Here is a 20,171-nt window from a genome sequence, read left to right on the forward strand (position 1 = left end):
ATGGGAAGAAGCAAGCCCTGGAATCCAGTGACTTATCGATGGAACCTATCAGGAAGCCAGTTAGTCGACTGCAGGATTGCAGCCCTAGCATTAGGAAAGCAGAGTGCAGAATTCTGGGAGGACACAGCTCAGAGACAATCGTTGGAAATGCAGTACCAGAGCTGGCTCAGTCGTGAAGCTGAGCATACAGGAGGAGCTGAGTTTAGATCTCTGCTGGCCTGGCCTGTTTGCCAGCTTTGTGGCATTAGTTTCCATCTTGGTCTTGCTCAGGCTCACTCTTCTCTAAGGGAGTCCTCAAGGATGCTCTCTCATTGAGAATCTTCCTGGTCCTTCTCCTAGTCCATTTTCCCCTCCCCCACCCCCTTTTTTTCTCCAGACAGGGATTGGAAGATGGGCCCTATTATTCTATTTTGCCCAGCTAATTGGCTGATCAGTTCTTTATGAACGAATCAGAGGTGATGGAAAACAATCTTTACACATCTTAGAAACCAGAGAGCTGCAAATAGCATGACAATGCCAATGTCCTGACTGCAACTACATCTCCAGCCTCAGCAATCAGCATCTGAATACATAGGGCACAAAACAATCCCCAAATGACAGTGAGCTAAGAACCTAACCTGTTTCCTAGAGGAGCAAACACAGAGGCGTCTCTAGATCTCCCAGGTTAGGAAAGTTTAGTTTATTTGATAATTCCAGTTTAGTGAGAGGCCCTGCCTCAAAGAAAGAACTATTGATGAAGATATGCAATATTGATTCCTGCCTTCATGTGCATATGCATGCAGGTAATATGCATCCCCCAAATAACACACACACACACACACACACACACACACACACACACACACACACCCCACACAAATAAATAAACAAATGTATCATTGATGGCAACTAAGTCAAACTCTTAAGCAACTGTCAGAACCAATTTCTATCTCCAACTTGCAACATGATCAATACATGCTAAAGTCTTGAAAATTTTAATGAATTTCTGTTGAATTTTTTTTAACCATTAGACAGGAATTTGAGTATGGTATGTCATGTTGGTAGAGTGGTTATTTAATCATCCAATCTGGGGTCTGAGTGCTTCCTTTTTAGTAGTAAAAAAAAAATAGGAACCTGGGGTGGTCCCTTGTAGAACTTTCACTTTACAGGGAAATGACAAGACATTGCTCATTACATGTGTGGAGATGAACTGAACTAAGTGTACAGAATGTATGGAGGTGGTTCTTGCACAGTTTATCCTTGACAATCTCAATGAAAAAGTGTTGAAAGTTGGGCAAGCAGAAGCAGTGCAAACTAATGTTTTTAATAAGATTGTGTTTGATATAAGGTTGAAACTTCTCAAAGGGGTACACACTTCTGTGAATTTGTACCTTGCTTGTAGTCATTTGCACAATTCTTTTTCGGAATCCTGTTGGCCTAAGTGGCTCACATCACCTACAGTGTCTATATGGTACCAGAGTCCAAACATTCTATAAACCATTGTTCACCTCATCCACTAGGGAAAAGGAGTGCTTCTTTAATGTGGTTACTGATGATAGGGACAATCAGTTGACATATATAATGTCTAACCTGTTTTACAAAGGACTTGTTTGGTCAAAGGATTTTACTAGCCTCAAACTTTTGAACCAATTTGAAATCACCAGCACTTTCCATAATTACTTCACTGTAAATAGAAAATCTGTTTTCTTAGGTAAGAGTTAATGAACTCTGATTGGCAAAGAGTCTTTAAAAGTGGGATCGAGCCCACCTTGATGCTTAACCTGAAATAATGAAACTCTTCTTGGCATTAGACTTGTGTTACTTTTTCTTCAGATGTTTTTCCTAACATGAAAATATGTATTTCAATATGCAATGGGATAAAAAAATCTTAATGAATTAGTTCTATTTCTCAACCATATTCTTAATGGGAATTTATCTGTAAAGTTAGACAACTGAAATTTATATGAAGCCCAATAATGTTCTCATGTTACAGGTTTTAAAAAAAATAATTCTAGTTTTTGGAGAAAAAAGTTTTATTATGAAATGGAAAATCTTTTTCTTTGGTCTGAGTAGAGTTTGGTGAGGACAATGTGCTCTCAGACTAGAGATTTGGAAAGCAGAAAATCATTTCCTAAGTAAAGTTTTTAGTTAAAAAGAAATCTCGAGATCTCAATGGTGTCCACAGGAAGGCAAGAAGGAAATTCTGGCAGGCAAAAAAAAAAAAAAAACAAAAAAAACAAAAAAAAACCACTGGACGTGGGGGTGGGGGAATTGGGGAACTGGCAGACAGGGAGGGTTGGCAGAGCACTTAACCTCTGTGCCTAGGTTCCTGCAACTGTCAAGTAGGGATAATAGTAATTGCCACCCTCCCTGTGATATGAACGTGTGCTTTGACATCTCTGGCTGAAAGTGCCATATCAATACAAATTATTATTATTAGCACATAATGCGTGTATTCGCATAAAACACCAGCGCATTGCTTTTCATTCATTATATCACCTCTCTAAGCACGTTTTCTCCATGTCTTTGCTTCGTTTATAGGAGAGAATATAAGCATAGCAAGCTACTATCCACTGTTTCCATATAGAGAGGACTGTTTAAAAGCTCCGTATCACCCTTGTGAGATAGCCTCAACCTGTTAATTCCTTATAGCTTTTGCAGCAGATGGCACAGTAGCCCCCAAATTAAGCCTTTGGCACCTTTAAAAATGTTAGCTAAATTATTTTTCCTGGAATCTGGAACCGTCAGGGGAAGACTGGGGAAATGAAATTGGCTAACAATATTAAAATTTTGGTTAACATTTAACTGAATCGCAGCAACGTGTTAAAAGTGCTATCTAAACAGATAATTAGCTGGTAGTTGCAGCAGTGGGCTCTGTCTAAATTTAGCAGTGAAATTAGATTTAGGGAATGTGAAAATAGGGGAAGAAGTGTTCTCAAGGGAAGCAGTGGTGTCAGCACAGCTGAGGGATGTCACAATAGCTACATTTTGTCAATTATGAGCATCATCGGGGGGGATCTCCCCAGCAATGCAGGGCAAGGTTTATTCATAAGTGCATCTTGAGGATAGGTGGGAAGGCGATAGAAAGCAGTGACTGCAGGAAGACTGGGGCAGGCAGATGGAGGGAGAAAGAAGGAAGGGAGTGGAGGTAAGGAATAGAAGTAGCCCCAGTGCTGGGAGCAAGATAAAGAGAGCCTGGATAGAATGCTACGGAGGTGAGTAAAACATCATAAATCAGTGTTGAGACGAGGAGATCCTAGTAATTCAAAGTCTTGAGCACAGCGTTGTCTTGGGCACCAGGCAAGCTTAACTTTAGCTGCCACAGGCTTCTCTCTGGGTGGCTGATGGTATTCTTATTGGAGCACATCTATAGCTATCTGGTGGAGATGTTAGGACCAACATAAAATTAATGGTGTCCAGCCTTAGGAGAGTGTCCTCCGCTTCCACCTCCCCCGCAGATAGCCCAAACTGTTCATCCATCTCCTTCCCACTACAGTTACTGGGGCTTCAAGGTCAAGTCACTCTGGCTGTGCCGGGCGGGTATATGAGGAGGGCAGGGCAGACAAGCTTTTGGGGGTTGAGGGAGGGTTATGGTGAATCACAGGCGCTCCTCTTTTAAGGGTAAATGTCTAATACTTCCCGAGGTCACTTTTCGGAGACTAATTCAAAGAGAAACAAGCGAGAAAATAAAATTACACGTGCGAACATGCGAACGATCAAAGAGAAAACAAGACCACACTCGAAGCCCTCGCAGTGGGAGAAATCCATGGCCTCCTGTTGCCGGTCGCCTGGCGCAGAAAGTGGACAACCAGGCAAGGCAGCCCAAGAGAAGCAAAAGCTAAAGAGCAAACCTTCCGGGGCCCTTCCTGTCCTCAGGCAGATTCGCTGACCTCTCCAACAAGCATCCCTCCCAGAGAAAAAAAGGAAGGTTAAACGCCTGGGCCAACGCGCGGCCAGGACAGCGAGGCAGGATGCCCCTGGGGAGGAAGGAGGAGTGGAGATTCTCCTTTCAGTCCCCACGCCTGGGTGAGGAGGGAGAAGGCTGGTCCAGCCCCGCGGCATCCAGCTTCCCAAATTAAGCACCTCCCGCACGGACCAGCGGAGAGTGGGTTCCGCACCTTGCCTTCCCCGAACTCCCTCCTCCCCCGTTCCCGGTTGTTCCCCGTCCCGCTGGGGAACCGCCACACTCAGGAGGAGAGAAAGGCAGGACTGGGAGTCCCGCAGCCCTCCGCCTCAGAGCGCCTCGGTGTGCCCCGGCGGCCCCGGCCCCGCGAGGGGCGGAGTGGGCGAGACCATCTCAAGCGCTGGCGAGGGGAGAGACGAGGCGGGGCCGAGGGGCGGGGCCGCCTTTCCTGGTCCAGATTGCTTAGCCTCGGGAGAAGCCCGGTTTTCCAAGTGGATGAAGTTTTTTTTCTTTCTTTTTTTTTTTTTTTGAAGTGGGAGGAGCGTGTGGGGAGAGAGGGTGGGAGGAGACTCGGCGGGGTGTCTAGGCGTCCGGGCAGCCGGGCGGCGGGGAGGGCGGGCTCGTCCGGGTAGTGAGGGTCGGCGGCTCCCCCTCCCGCAGGGCGGGGTGGTGCGTTCCGAGTTCCCAGGAGTTCGCGGCGGGCGGGGACCGCGGGGAGGGGAGTGGCGGCGGCGGCGGCGGCGGGCGGCTCCCGCTTCAGCCTCGGCAGTGGCGTCGGCGACGGCGGAGTCGAGGCAGCCGCGAGCGCTCGGCCGAGTGGCGGCGGGCGGCGACGGCGCAGGAGCCGGGGGTTGAGGACACGCGCGCTGGCCCTTCCGCGCCGCGGCCGCCGCCGCCGCCGCCACCCAGAGCCTGAGGCGCCGGGGCGCGGGCGAGCGGGTGGGCCGGGGCAAGGCGGGCATGGCGCGGACCCCGGGCCCGGCCCTGTTGTGTCCTGGAGGCGGCAAAGCACAACTTTCCTCGGCGTCTCCTCCCGCGGCCGGACTCCTGCTGCCGGCCCCGACGCCGCCGCCGCTGCTGCTGCTGCTCATTCCCCTGCTTCTCTTCTCCCGGCTCTGTGGTAGGTGAAGCGGGCGAGCGAGGGGCAGAGCGGGGCGGGCGCGGGCGGCGAGGCGAGGCGAGGCTAGGCAAGGCGGTTGTGCCGGGCGGTTGGCTGCGCGAGCGGCCACCGCGGACTTTGCCTGGAAACTTTTCGCCGCGCCCCGGGCGAGGCCCGGGAAGGGCAGGGAAAGCGAACAGGGCGCCGACCGCTGGCTTCCCGTCCCCGAGGCCGCGCGGGTCGTCGCGCTGGGCCCCCAGGGCTGGCGGTGGAGCTCGGTGCGCGGAGCCCCGCGTGCCCCGGGAACCGTTACTTCCGAGCTGATGCGCCGAAGCGGAGAGCGCGGACTTCTGGGCTGAGGTTAGGATGCCGGGATGTATGTTGCCGCCTCCTCCTTTCTCCCCGATGAAACTTGAGCTCCAAGTCCGGAAACCGTGTGGACACTAGCCCGGCGCGCTGAAGCCTTCGGGTCCACGCCTCTTGGCCTCCGGGAGAAGGCACCATCTTAAAAACCCACCCTGCGGTAGCATCCCTTCCAGCAGGATTTGTGCCCTGGCAACCTTTGGATCTTTGGGTTGATCCCAGCTGGAACCTGCACGCCTCCTTTCAGTTGTTGGACGTCCTTCACGCAGCCCCTGGTTATTTTAGAAGAAAACCTTGTTTCCAGGGACTCAACATTTACCTTTTGAATACATATTGCATCTACTGTCCCCTGGCTGTTGAAACAAGTAGCCTCAGGTTTCTCCCGTGTGCCTTTTGTATTCCAGGTTTAGGAGCTAATCTCTTTGTAAGTTCTCTTCCCGGAATCTGAGACTAGTTTAGAGACCCACTTCTTAAGGAAGATGAAAAAATTGATAAATTTGCTTTTCATGCCAGAGAAGTGGACGTGATAATCAGTGGACGGCACTGATTTGGTGAAGTAAAGCTACCATTCTTAGGAGATTGAATGTCCGGGTGATATCAGAATGCCGAGAGGTGTTGTTCATTTAAGGTTTGCCGACGGGAAATGGAGGAATAAAACTTAGGTTGTTCAGACACTGGTTCTCAGTGCATATGAAATCTTAAAGCTGTTGTTCTACCAGTATTTGTTCTAAGGGAGAGATGTGTACGGGGATTTCCTTAGTGCTATCATGCAGAGGAAAGAAAATCTGCTACTGGTAGGTGAGTCAGGGTAGTTGGTTCAGAGGGAGAGGAAATTATGTTGAGATTGAGTGCCACTTACAGACTGAGAATTTTAGTACATTTCCAGTGCTGTAAGGCAAGATTTTGATTTACACGGAGTGCTTTGTGATAAAGGACACGCTATCTAGTCCAGTTTGCGTATCCCCACTCCCCAGATGTTTGGTCCTGAGAACAGTTTTTTAGCCCTTTAAGTTGTTAACTCACTTTAAAGGTAATATTAAATTCTAGATTGAATTTGTATGTTGTTCATATGAGCCATTAAGGAGAATCGTGGATGGTGCTTAATTAGGATTTCAGATTCATGATAAGTGGAAGTGGGGGGTGGTGTAGATAGGCATTTTACTGTGGTGACTTAGTTTGTGGTAAGTACTGAAGGAGTGTTTGTAGGTCTAGAGGGCGTTTTGTCTAGACTAAACCCAACGGGAGACTGAAATGATGCAAAAGTTGTTAGAGGAAATAGTTTGCATTGGGAATTTCATCGTGGCTGTGTCAGTGAGTTGTTTATTACTTCTGGGAACAAACATTAGTTTTTCCATAGAAGAAAATACATTTTAAGGGGATCCTGTATAGTGTTCTCATAGAGAAGGATGATCAGTTATTTTAGAGCCCAGTAAACTAAGCAGTGTGGGGAAGCACACTGATTTAGTCTGTATAGGAGTTTTTAAGAGTCAACTCTACTTGGCTGTTGTAGGTACAGATAGTAGCCATGTTACTGCGTCCCACTCATTTAAAGGGCTGCCTTTTTGGGCTTGTGTTATAACACCCTAATTTGCAAGTGCTTATGACACTTTTTTTTAATCAGCCTCTATTTTAGAATGCAGTGTTTGAATAGGACACAGTTGTCTTGACTTAGTAAGTATAGAAACGATTTTCATGTGAGCTTTTTTTAAATTCCCCTTGCTAACGACCTGTTGATATATGAATGATAGTAATATTAACATCCCACAGTACTAACACGCTTTGACTCATGCCTACTGTTTGAATGACTCAGTTTGAATGATTGAATAGAGTTTTAGAGTAGGTTCGTAAACTTTAAAAAAGATGACCCTGCCTGATTGTTAATCAGAATGCTCTTCTTTATCATTTACGGTTTTAAAATTTTTAGACAAGTTGGTTTAAATTTAGCATTGCATTAGTTGGTATGTTTAACATCATCATGTTAATGTGACTGCTAAAAATACCCCTCATCTCTGGTAGACCTTATATTTTAAAAAAAATATATGTAAATGCCAGAGTTGGTAGTGCTTGGGGACTGTCCGATATCTCATTTGAACAGCTAAACTTTTCTCCTGGGGTCTTGGGGACAGGGTCTCACTGTCTAGTTGACATTGGCCTCAAATTCCTGATCCACCTATTACCCTCCTAAATTCTGGGATTATGTAAGTATGCCACCATATGTAGGCTTTGAGAGCTGAAGTTTTAAAGAGCTTCAGCGATGGAGAAATTGCCAGTTTTTTTACAGTCTAAGACATTCTAGTTACAAGGTCTAAGGGACCAAGTTTGTGACATCTGACCCAAACCCAATTTCTTTAAGTCTGAAATTCCATATTCCTTTGTAATTATAATTATTAATTGATATTGTACGTGGCTTCCTCTTTCTTCCTACATTTTTTGGGGAGGTTGAGAACATTGTTTTATCAGCAGTGTGACATTGAAGTATTAGGAAGTGGGAGTTTTGACCGTTCTATGGCCATTGGTCTTTGGGGTTCTGCCACCATGGCTCTGCCTTTTGACCAAGGCTTTGTCTTATAACGGATGTTTAGAAGGTGGTGGCAAATAAGCTACCATATAATTGCAAACCTTTAAAAACACTTTGAATAGTTTTAGGGACTTTCTAAGCACTTGGGAATGCATGGTTGTCAGTGTGTTGCCCACAACATGCTTGCAGTGTTCCCATAGAAAGGAAGGAAGGGGATTGCAGGAAAGGTTAGTGTTTCTGTAAAGAAGTGTATGAGTTTCTAAATGAGTCTGCTCTAAAGGGGATAGAAGAACAGTAGGGAAACAGACCTACGTGAGGCCAAAACTCACTTTATTGTATGTATGTATGTATGTATGTATGTATGTATGTGTGTATGTATGTGTATATATTTCTCTAGAGATGGAATCTAGGGAATTACATATTATTAGCAAGTACATTTACAACTGGACTATAGCCTGACTCTTAAAAATCACTTTAAAAAATCATTTGAGTTGGCCTTTCGTGAAGTTAGACAGGGTAGTGATATATCTGTCTGTTTCTCCTCCCTTTTCTCACCCTCTCACTGAAACTTCTGATTTAGTCACTAAAAAGTCAATCTGATTCTGAATGAAGATTGCCACTTAGTAAAGATTAATTATTTGCAGGTTACATGTAGTATCCTACTGATATGGTTCTTAGAATATTAAAAGAAAGAATTAACTAAAACACTTAGAATACATAGGTGTGCTTAGAGTACATAGTACATGCTAGCTTACTACATTGTATATTATAAACTGCCAGTCCTGGCTAGGGGACTCTTAATCCCAAATAGTCGAGTTTTCTAAATAATTGTTACTTCACACGTTTATTAGACTATATAACATAATCAGAAATGTTTATTAGATATACTTTATATAAACAAAGATCTAGCTGTTTCAGAAAACTAGAATATAGTCAAATTAAATGTGTATTAGTGTGGAAACAACTTGAATCCTCCCTCGGCCATGTTGAATGTGCTTTAAGATTTGGCAAGTTTCCATAGGGTCACTTAGAAAATCAGTGATTATATTGAACATGTGGTGTGGAGAAGGGAAGGGAGACACAATCTGGACACTACTCTGTATCTGTAACATCGGGTTAGGGTCTGTGTGAATCTTTATGAATTATTGGAATGGCATCCAAGGAGCGATAGGAGCGATAAAACCTTGCTTCTTTGTACAGAATCAGAACTAGGTATGTGTGTGCTTTTATTATGAATATTTATTGGCACACCTTACTTATGCCAGCCTTGTTGATGTCATCAGACTCTTAATTTGAAATACTTGGGATTGGGTATGTTTCAGGTTTAAGATAAAAAATAAATAGAATATTTTATTTTATGTGAAAATGATTTGTTTGTTATAAATAATCATGTGGGCCTGGTGCTTATGGAGGTCAAAAGAAGGAATCAGATCCTCTGGAACTGGAGATGAGAATTGTTGTGAACCACCATGTGGGTGCTGGGAACTGAACTTGGACCCCCTATGGGAACTGCAGATGTCCTTTACTGCTGAGCCATCTCTCTTGCCCTGAGACTTGGGTATTGGAATATACATACAGGTGATGTGATATCATGATAGGACCGATCTAAATGTGTTCAAGTTTCTCATATTCCTTGTACACTTAACTTTAAGGTAACTTCATACAATGTTTTCAGTAACTTTGTGCATAGTATGATATTTTCTACTTGTGGCAACGTGTGCAAAGGTTTTTATTTGGGAGCATCTTGAATTTGGGATTGTGGATGTTCAACTTACATATTTGCATATACATACATATGTATTAGTACCTTACAATTTTTTTTTCTTTTTTTCCGGAGCTGAGGACTGAACCCAGGGCCTTGCTTGCGCTTGCTAGGCAAGCGCTCTACCACTGAGCTAAATCCCCAACCTTTTGATAATGCATCTTGCATCTTTATAAAGAAGTAAACTTTCTAGTTATTGCTTGTCATTAAAAAGTAATTGAAGAGAAGCTAGCTTTGATAGTCTTATTAAAAATAAGACTTATTTGATAGTCTTATTAAAAATAAGCATTTTGACATTCTGTATTTTAATTTACCTATTAAAACTAGTAAGTGTATTTCTATAGTGTCCTGTTAGCTCTTAGCCTTCATAAAAATTCATAGTAAGAGCTGTATAATTTATAAAAGACATTTAATTAATAAATACTACTATATGTAAATTGGAGTAAAATAATCCTTAAGACAATAATGGAATTTTAAATATTCTGTGTGCTAAGCATTCAGAAAACACTTTGAATATCCATACATCATTAGTTTGTTGTACTTTTGTCTTTTAAATATATTTTTGCTTAAAATTGCCTTGTAATTCTTAAACACATGTACTTTACTGAATTTCATTAAGCTCATGATTTAAATTTTTAAATTTTTTTTTTTGTTTTGGACACAAAGTCTTACTATGTAGATATGTCTAGCTTGCAACTCACTATGTAGACAGGTTGACCTCGAACTTGAGCTCCAGTGTGCTTCTACCACCCAGTGCTGGGCTTAAAAGAATTTGTCACCACCCCCAACTTATGTATTTTTCATGTGTGTGCATGTCCACATGTGTGTGGGTGCACATATTTATGTAGGTGTTTGTATGTGAGTGTGCACATGAAGGCCAGAGGTAGAGATTGACGGTCTATTTTTTCTCTTTCTCTCCGTATTCACTGAGGTAAGTCTCTTGCACCCAGAGCTGGAAGGCAGGGATGGTCTGGCTGGCCTGGAGATCCCCTTGCCTGTTCCTCCCAAGGTTGCCATTACAACCTCCCAGCATTTATGTGGGTTCTAGGGATCAGTACTTTTTTGCTTACATGAAAAGCACCTTAATTATTGAGCCTTCTCCCTTCCCAGTAAGATGTTTATTTATTTATTTTTAGTAGAGTCTGACAGTTCGTTCATTTAGGTTTATTAAAAACATTGTTAAGGGTGGACTTGAGTTTTTTTTTTTTTTCCCTAAATGGCTCTTTTATAGGTTATCAACTTAAAATTTCAGTGAGGATTGCCTCACATTTGTCTTCATAATTCTATATTGCATATTTTGTGGTTACCTTACAAAGGATATTTATGCTTATGTTATAACTTTTATACATTTGCTTTAAACTAGTGTAGGCTTATTTTCTTGTAGGCTTATTGATTGCTTTCCATTCATGTACTTAACGTACAAGCAGGGAAGAGAAGAGCTGGTGTATTGTGAGTTGGAGGGCATGGAGTTCCGAGGTGTTTTGAGAGACACTTTTAGAATCTTCCCCCAGATGATTCTACTTGTTGCAACCTTTCATTTACAGTCTGACAGGATGAGCAGGCTCTGAAACAGATGCACTGCACCATCTTCTTCACCTTTCTGTATTTGCATGTGCTTGTCATGAGGGGGGCACTCAAGTTTCTTAAAGAGTTTAACAACAAAATCAAGCTTAGTCTTAAGTGCACATGCGTATAATATGGTGTAATAAAACCTACATAATTTTGTTTTCCTAACATTACATTTAAAGGTTTAAAAAGTAAACATGACATGAGGTAACCAAATACCATTTCAGCATTTAATTGATAATAAAATTGTAGATATTTATTTTTTATGTTAGTTTTTCAGTCTTGTTGGCATTTTACACTTAAAGTTGGTTTCAATTTAGATAAGCCACACTGAAGGCACTAAGTTGTGAGATGAATTGTAGATGATGTCTACCCTTTCAGACACTGAAGTAGTAAACTGTAAATTGTCTCTGAAGTATGTTATCCTCTTTGGGCCTAAAGTCACATTGTTCTACCAACTTATACCCTAAAGTACTTGCTGTAAGAATGGCCTTCCTCACAAAGGCATCCTTCACAACTGCTTACATATAGTGAGAATGTCAATCCATTTTCCTGTGGTTTTATGTTCAGAATAGTGTTGGTAGGAGTTTTTCATGGAACATTCATCTTGGGAAGAAAATACCATGATTAATGTATTTGGGGATTGAAAAAGGTATATACTATATATTCAATACCTCTCACAAGTTCATGGTGTGCATTACATTATTAGTGGGCTAAGAACTTGCTTTATGAAGCAATCTATTATAACTATTCTTTTTACGAAAAATTATGTTGTAAAAGCTATACTATATAAAATATGTTTAGGCAGATATGAGCTGTTGAGATGTATTTTAAATTTGAGGTTCAAACTGGGGAAGATTGATAGGCCCGGCTTCTTTCCCGGCTTTCTTACTTTCCCATTGTAGTTTGTTTTGTTTTATCTGTTGGTTTCTCATTGCTATACCCATTTTGGATTTGAAGAAGTTAAAAATTGCCCTTTTGGAGGAATGTAACTTTTCTTCAGTGGTATTGTAAAATCAGCTGTTATTTAAGTAGTGTGGGTGTAGTTTAAATAGCTTCCAGTGGGGGCATATCTTTATAATGTGCATGAAGTGGGTAAACTTAGGATTGGTAGCATGTTATCTTACAATGTAAATATTCCAGACCTTCTGTTGTGGAAGACATAAAAGTACCAAGGAAAAAACCTAAAAACAGGTTGTTCCTAGAGCTAGCCCTTCAGGGCAGTAACTGAGAGTATTACAATTAAGAATGTGGTACACACTTCAGAGAACAAAAGTATACAGTACTGGAAAACTGTGACAAGATTAGCTTTAAACAAATTATTCTGTGAATTGGGCATGATAGTAATGATTGTCTTTAAAAATATTTTGGACCATCGTTTTTGAAGACTTAGAATAAAATTTCTTAAATATAGCTACATTGAGTTAGGTTAAAATTAATTTCAGAATGGTCTTGTCATTGTGGATTCAATTTGATTTAAATTAGAGATAATTGTTTATGGCTCTAAGTTCAACTTAATGCTAAGGTAGTCGGTAAAATGATTTTAACTGGTTTAGAAATTGGTTAGGTCCTTAGGAAAAAAAATGTCTTTTTTAATGCCTTTTACTTAATCGTTTTTGAAGAGATTATGACTGAGAGTGGATGGGGTAGTGCACACAGAGAACACTTGAACCTTGGTTTAAGGGTGCAAGCACACCGCAGAAGCATTTCTCACTAACTCGGAAGTCTGCTTCACGTTAGTTAATAGCCGACATAGCCTCTCTGAATGCTTGCAATTCTTGTAAAACTTGAGAGAGATAAACAAATAACTAGCATAAGACTCTAAAAACATGCCAGTAAGATACTCATGTGAATATCGATTTTTATACTAGCGTCTTCATTCACAAGCAGCGTTTAAATAGAATGAAATTTAGCATAAAATGTCGTAAAGAGTTGCAGTTTTCTTTCGTTTATTGTTTACTAATGTAATGTCAAAAGACTTTGTTTTTAAGTTGCTGTAGACCCTATACCTGGCTGGTTTTTAAATGAAAAAAGAGGGTATATAAAGTCTAGGATTGGCAGTAGTGATGAACATGTATGTCTTAGAAAAATATGGCTGCCTGGTTAAAGTATGGCATTTTATTTCTGTATCTAAGAAGATCGTTCAAAAGTAAAAATAGATTATTTTCATGGTTTTAGTGAGAAAACCTTTTCAATTTAAGACTGGAAGTAATTAATGATTATAGTGCCTATTTTGAAGCCATGCATTGTTATTAAACTTATTTGTTTATAGATACACAGATTTGGATGTACGTGAAAATGTTTGTATATGTGTGTATCTGCATGTATATACATTCATACATATATACAAAAATTTTCATAACATTCCAAAAACCTCTTGCCTCCAAAGCTTTAATTTTGATGATGTATTTTGAGATTGAAGTTTTCTCTGAGGATACTTGTGTTGCTTTGCTGCCCTCTACAGTCGTCTGGAGTAGCGGCTCTGTTTGTATTAATAGCTTCTTTTCCTATCAGATGGTTAGAGTACTTGTTGATTTGTGAAGTTTAAGTCTAAAGAGTGGGTTGAATAATATTTATAGTTAAGTTAAATGTGCTGAGGTTTAGGTAATTATAACAGTTGATCTTGTTATATAGAAATTAAAGGATTTAGAAACTGGATCCAGAGAGAGGTGCTGGTCATTGACTATTACTCAACATGATACCAGACTATATGTCATGGTACTTTCAGGAATGATGATCAAGAAAGCCTAAAAGAGACGCAAATAGAGTTCAGCTGAGTGAAATTGTTATTTCAGATAGGAAGGAGACTTCCCCACCTTTTATTAAACGAAGAACGCCCCTTTGGAATACTGGATCTTAAGATATGTACAGTTTATTTCTTTTTACAGCACCAGGGATCAAATGTCAGGCCTTGAACATGCTAGGCAAACACTTTCCCATTGAGCTATATGGCTTGCACCTAAGAAATATTAAGCTCAGTGTCAGGAGATCCTCATCGAAGGTGTGTGTGTGTGTGTGTGTGTGTGTGTGTGTGTGTGTGTGTAAGAAGAGAGAGACATATAGACAGAAACAGAGACTTAATTACTTTCTTCCTCTAAATGATACTGCATTCACACAGTTGTTGTTGAAATTAAGTTGTACTCTAGATGTACAACAAAACAAGTGTAAAGTGTTGTGGAGTAGGACCTGGTGCTGCCAGTCTGCAGTCTCAGCTACTCACAGGGTTGAGACAGGAGGATTTCAGTCAAATATTCAAGAACGTGAGCCTACCAGCATAGTGAGACCTTGTCTTAAAGAGATTTGAGCATATAGCTCAGTGGTAGTGCACAAGTCTAGCTTGCATTAGACTTTGTCTTCTGTCTCCAGTACTATAAAAATAAATGAAAGTTGTTTGTAGGATTATATGAAGAATATCTTTTACTGTTGATAAAGGCTTGAGGAATCTAACATTCATAGCTGAGTCGTGAACGAATCGCTTATATTTACATTTACCATTATGTGGGAATCTAGTGAAGCAGGAGATAGTACATTGAAAAGACCATTGGGGTAAGGATTCTAGAAGGAATTTCTATTTCTGTGTCATTCAAGTAGGAACTTTTGGAGGCAAATGATTATTTTTCTTAGCTAAGATTGGACTGGTTAACAGGTGCTATGGTAGTTTGAATGAGAACTCTGTGGGGTTTACTTGAACACGTGGTCTCAGTAGATGTGAGTTGGGGAAGTCATGGCGATGCTGGGAGTTGGGGCCTTACTGGAGGAGGTGCATCAGTTACTGCTCCCTCTCTCTACCCTTTGTGTGTGGATGGGAATCACATACTCAGTTCCTACTCTGGCTTCCATGCCGTTTCTTCTCTGCCTTTATGAACTTTCCTCTGGAGCCACACGCCCAAATAAACTAATGTCTTTCTTAAGTTGCTTTTTAACAGCAAAAGAAAAGTGATTAGTAAGAGAAAATGGAAGGGTGCTGTGAAGAATGTGGGCCCATTAGTTTTGAAGGAATATGGAGTGCTTTGGAAGTTTGGACTAGCAAAGCTGTTAAATGCTGTAACAGAGCTCACCAAGGCATCGTCATAGGAATCCCCGAGACAGAAGTTCTCGGAGTAATGTGTACACGGGAGACCTGGCTCGGGGAGTTCAAAGGTAGAATAAAGAGGTAGCAGTTGGACTACAGCCATTTGTATGATATTTTGTCATATCTGATTGCATTATGCCCTTGTCCCAAGAACTTACCTGAAGCTAAATTAAATAAGTCCTTTAGTAGAAAAGATTTGATGATAGTTGATTGATATTGAGTCTGTTGGCATGATTCTTTTTTTTTTCTTTTTTCTTTTTTCTTTTTTTTTTTTTCCAGAGCTGGGGACCGAACCCAGGGCCTTGCGTTTGCTAGGCAAGTGCTCTACCACTGAGCTAAATCCCCAACCCCGGCATGATTAATTCTTTGGGGGAAATTTACATTTGGAAAAGCAAGCAGGGCTAAAACAAAGGAGAAGAAAAAGTGACTAGGAAAAACTTGTGTAAATGTGGTTCAGATGGGGCAGGGTCCATCTCAAGCTGGCAGCAGGACTGTTGGCAATGTCATCCGCATTCTGCTGTTTGGAAATCAGAAAGATGAAAGACTCAGAGGGTAATGGATTCTTCCTCTGCAGTGTCAGAGAGGCATTGAGTCCAAACAATGTATGTCATGGTTGATGTTCTCAAGAGAAGGCCCTGTGAATCTATGAAGGTAAAGCCTGGGTTGTGGTGGAAACCCCAGGTTGTTGGAGATGCCAGAGCAGTGAGGGATCTGTCAAGGAGAGCTTTATACAGAGAGCAGCGCAGCCCAAGAGAAAGATGTGTGTTGCAGACAACAAAGCTGGGGGAATACTGAAGTCCCAAAAGTGGGTTTGGAGAGAGTTAATGATTGCCCTGATAGGACTCCACTCTTGTTTTGGTCCAGTAGTCTTCTCACCATGCTTCTATTTTCTCTTTTGGAATAATAATGTGTATTCTTTGCAATTGTGTGTTGAGTATGTAATTTATTTCTGATTTAATGGGGTCATGAGTAAGAGATTGCCTTAAGTCTCAAAAGAGACTTTGGATATTGGACTATTGAGTAGTGAGACTTCAAGATTATGGAGACTTTTGAAGTTTGACAAAATGCCTTTGGCATTCTATGGCCATGAGCCTGTGGGCAGGGCAGGGGCTTAATGTGGTGGTTTTGATGAGAAATGTGCCCTACCCTGACTCATGTATTTAAACAATGTCCCAAGCTAGTGTTGCTGTTAAGGGTGACTATGGGACCTTTAGGAGACGGATCCTTGCTGAAGGAAGTAAATGATCAGGTGAGCTTTGAGGGTTTGTTTACTCCTCTCCCTTCCTGTTTGTTCCCTGATTCTTGAGTATGGATGGAAATGGGATCACATCATTTCTCCCTGCTGCTGCCTTGTTGTGCATTCCTGCCGTTGTAGACTCTGAAACTGTAAGCCTGTTCTTCCTTAACTTGTTTTGGTTAGACCATTTTATCACAGTGATGGGAAAGTAACTGACTGAGAGGTTTTTGAAGGAAGGTAGCTATAGAGTCAACACTGTGGCTGAGTGTACATTAGTGGGTTCTGTTACTGCTGCATCAATGCTATGAGAGGCAAAAGTGGTCATTGGGAAGATAGGACTCCAAAATAAATGACAATATGTTAGGAAGACTTGAAAGGAGGAATGAATCTGAGAAGTAGAAGTACTTGGGTATCATTGTGACTCAGGAAGGAGTTAGATAAGAACTTGGATTTCTCCTTTAAGTGAGCAGCAAAGAGTAGTGATGGTATTGATTAATCAGTTCATTAATTATGGTGCCTATTCTTTAGATGCACTTGGAATGAAGTAGGATGCGATGTTGGGAATTGTTAGGATTAAGATACACTTGTATTTGGAGCTATTTGTGAGATTATATGACACAATAGAAGAAAGAGGGATCAGGACGAAAAGCAGAAAGGGCACTAAGAAAGGGAAGATGGAAAGATCAAAGTGTTTCGATTAGATAAGCTGTCAGAGGGAGGAGGAGAGGCAAGGGTAATTTGGAGGGCTGACAAGATAGCAGTGCCTATGGATTGGTGAAGGGAGTAGAGATAAACCACTCTGTAGACAGTTTCATAAAACAGTGTCTGCTTTATTGCATGGGAGCAACCTCTTAAATAGTGGAAGCTTTTGTACTGTGAATGGTTAACACATTACCTTGGATTGGATCACAAACACTAATATCACTAGGAAGAAGCACATTAAAGGAGATTGGGAGAATGCAGACTTATCCCCAGGCCAGCTACTGGTTTCTTATACTACATCAGAATTCAGTGCTCTGACTTCCATTATGACGTGCCATTTCTCTTATTTAGAAGTTCAGTGTGCCAGGCCATGCCTGTATTTTCTACTATAGCAGGAGATAGGTCAGCTGGTACAATGCTTTCTTACCACACATGGGCCCCAGGTCTGAGCACACAAGTCACATATTGTGACTCACACCTGGAATCCTTGAGGAGGGAAGAATCCTTGGGTCAGGAGAATCAGAAGCTCAGGGTCATTCTTTGAAACTGGTCTGGAATACATGAGACCCTGACTTGGTGCATAGAGGAAGAAAGGGGAAAAAAAGCTTTTAATAAGTAGACAAGTTGATCACTAGTCAGGAAGAAAAACACTGAAGCATTAAAGACTCAATTTTGTGTATGTATGTATGGATGTGTATGCCCATGGAGTGCTATAAGAGGCCATCAGATCCCCTTTAAATCCTGGAACAGGATTCAAAGATGGTTATAAACTGCTCAAAATATGAGTGCTAGGAACCAAATTCACAACCTTTACCTTTCTAAGAGCAGTGAGGGAGTGCTCTTAACCAAAGAACCATCTTTCCAAGTCCCAGGACTCAATAATTTTGGTGAAGAAATGGGGGAAAAGTCAAAACCCAATGAATTATCCAATGAGGTTGATGGATTATTTATTACTATATTAAAGGAAGTAGGATATAGTTCCCAGTTACCTTTCGAGTTTCATGTAATGGAATGTCTTGACAGTTTAGGATGAGAGAATAAGATAGGGAAAGTAATATGTAAAAGTTTGGGAAGAGAGAAATCATGTAAGGAGAGTAATATGATTTATAATAATAAATATGTTCTGGGTTAGAATAGTAATGGTAAAAATGAAAGGGAAAGGTTTAAAATAAGAGATTAGAAGAAAATAAGTCTTTATGATCCCAGATATTAAAAATGCAGGGAAATGAGTGGATTTGGGGTTTTGTATTGAATACATTAAGAAGAGAGTAGTGTAGCACTTGTTGAATGGAAGACTGCGGTAAGAATCAGAAATTATATAGAGGAATGTATTAGCTTTCTATGTGTGCTAGCTTTCTATGTGTGCCATATAAGCACCATATAAGTTACTTAAACCACTGATATGTGTCCTAGAAATCTTAAATTTGTTTTTAGAATATACTCTTTCTTTGCAAACAAGTTCCTGTGACTGTTGGCAGCTTTTCTTGTTGGTAGCTATGTCAGTAGCGTAACTGCCTCTGTCATGTTATTCTTTCTGTACGTATGTCATAGGGATTTTGGACAACAATCCTATTCTATTAAAGCATACCCTACTTTAGTATGACTACATCTTAAGTTACATGTTAGTTACATGTGCACATAATCCTATTTTCAAATAAGTCACATTTATAGGTATCAAGGCTTAGGTCTTCAACATATATTCTTCTGTAACACAATTGAATTCATGTCAGAAGTGTGAGGCTTTGTTTTGATGGTATGAACTACTATTTGGGGTTCGGTTCAAGTGAAAGGGCCAGGTAAATACAGCATTTGGGAGATGCTAATGTGAGCTGGCCTAGACAAAGTTCAGACAAATGAATGCAGTGTTAAACTCACATATGTAAGTGTGCTATTGAATCACTATGGAATTGATGTATGCAGGAAACCACAACTCAGGACAAGAAATAAATCATTAGCAACATGCCAGAGGTCCTTCTAACTTTCCTTTGCAATTTTAAGCCTTCAGAAATAACCGCAATTCTGTCTGTTCACACTAAATTTTTCATCTTTTCTGATACTAGTGGGTTGGACCACATTATTATACATAGCAGCTTTTTAGAGCCACTGTATAGTATTTTTCATTCTGACTCTTGCAAAATTTATTAGAGTTCTGATGTTACTTTGAATTGTCTTTATTTTTTAAGCTTTTATGAATAGTGTTGGTCTGAGCATCCATAGCAGCTGTCCTGGCAGTGGAATTTCTGGGCACACATGTCTTGCTTTGACATAGCTTAGAACACTTTATATACTCTTAACAGTAGAGTGCAAGAGTTTCCTCTATAATAGCAGATTTTTCTTGTAGTCATTCTAACTATTGAGCAGTACTAAAGCATTAGCTAAATTTGTGTTTCCCTGATGGTTTTAGGATTGTGGACCATATGAACACTTGTTTTGTGAAGTGTGTGTTCATTGTCTTGCTGTTTTAATATATTGGGATGCCTTTATTTAGATTTTGTAGGAGTCTTGTACACGTGCTAGATTTGAACTCTCGTATGTATCTTAGCTTTATATATTACAGATCTATTCTGCGCTTTTCGGTTAGTGAAGTATTTGAGTGGAAGTACTTTGCTCAGGTCATCAAAGCGAATGTTCTTCTCTGACACACTATCATCCATGCAGAATTTACTTCTACGATGATATGTACTAGGTTCTGTGTTCGTTTTCTGTTGACTCTTCGCTGTCACTGTTGCCCTGTTGTATGATCATCAGTCTAGTAGCCCTGGATATGTTTTTTTTTTTTTACTATTTGATTAGACAAGCAAGCAGTTGTGATATTTTTATTATCAACACACACACACATATATACACACACGTATATGGATTTAAATTTAGTAGAGTTTTATCTTTATGAATATTTTACCCATAAGCATACTTTAAAAAATTCTTTTGTGAATTTATATAGAGGAAAATTCAAGTTAAACAAGTTTAAG

At 40.8% G+C, this 20,171-nt stretch overlaps 1 protein-coding gene across 27 annotated transcripts in view; it reads left to right on the forward strand.

Annotated features, from left to right (window-relative positions):
• Positions 1–2,036: 2,036 nt before the first annotated feature.
• Nectin3 (nectin cell adhesion molecule 3) overlaps positions 2,037–20,171 on the forward strand; it is a 107,663-nt gene continuing 89,528 nt past the window's right edge. For 7 of the 27 annotated variants that reach the window (XR_015632684.1, XR_015632680.1, XR_015632679.1 and 4 more), the window contains exon 1: positions 4,651–5,003. Coding sequence is in view for 5 of the 27 variants with exons in the window: in XM_087575851.1 (XP_087431977.1) it covers positions 4,844–5,003 (160 nt within the window). In the remaining 22 variants the exon portion in view is untranslated. Of the gene's footprint in view, positions 3,195–4,641; positions 5,004–5,062; positions 5,770–20,171 lie in introns of those variants that run through there. The other 20 variants (XR_015632682.1, XR_015632685.1, XR_015632689.1 and 17 more) reach the window with 10 other exon arrangements.

The sequence above is a fragment of the Rattus norvegicus genome, chromosome 11 (genome assembly GCF_021556685.1).
Source record: "Rattus norvegicus strain SHRSP/BbbUtx chromosome 11, alternate assembly SHRSP_T2T, whole genome shotgun sequence".
Lineage (NCBI taxonomy): Eukaryota > Metazoa > Chordata > Mammalia > Rodentia > Muridae > Rattus > Rattus norvegicus.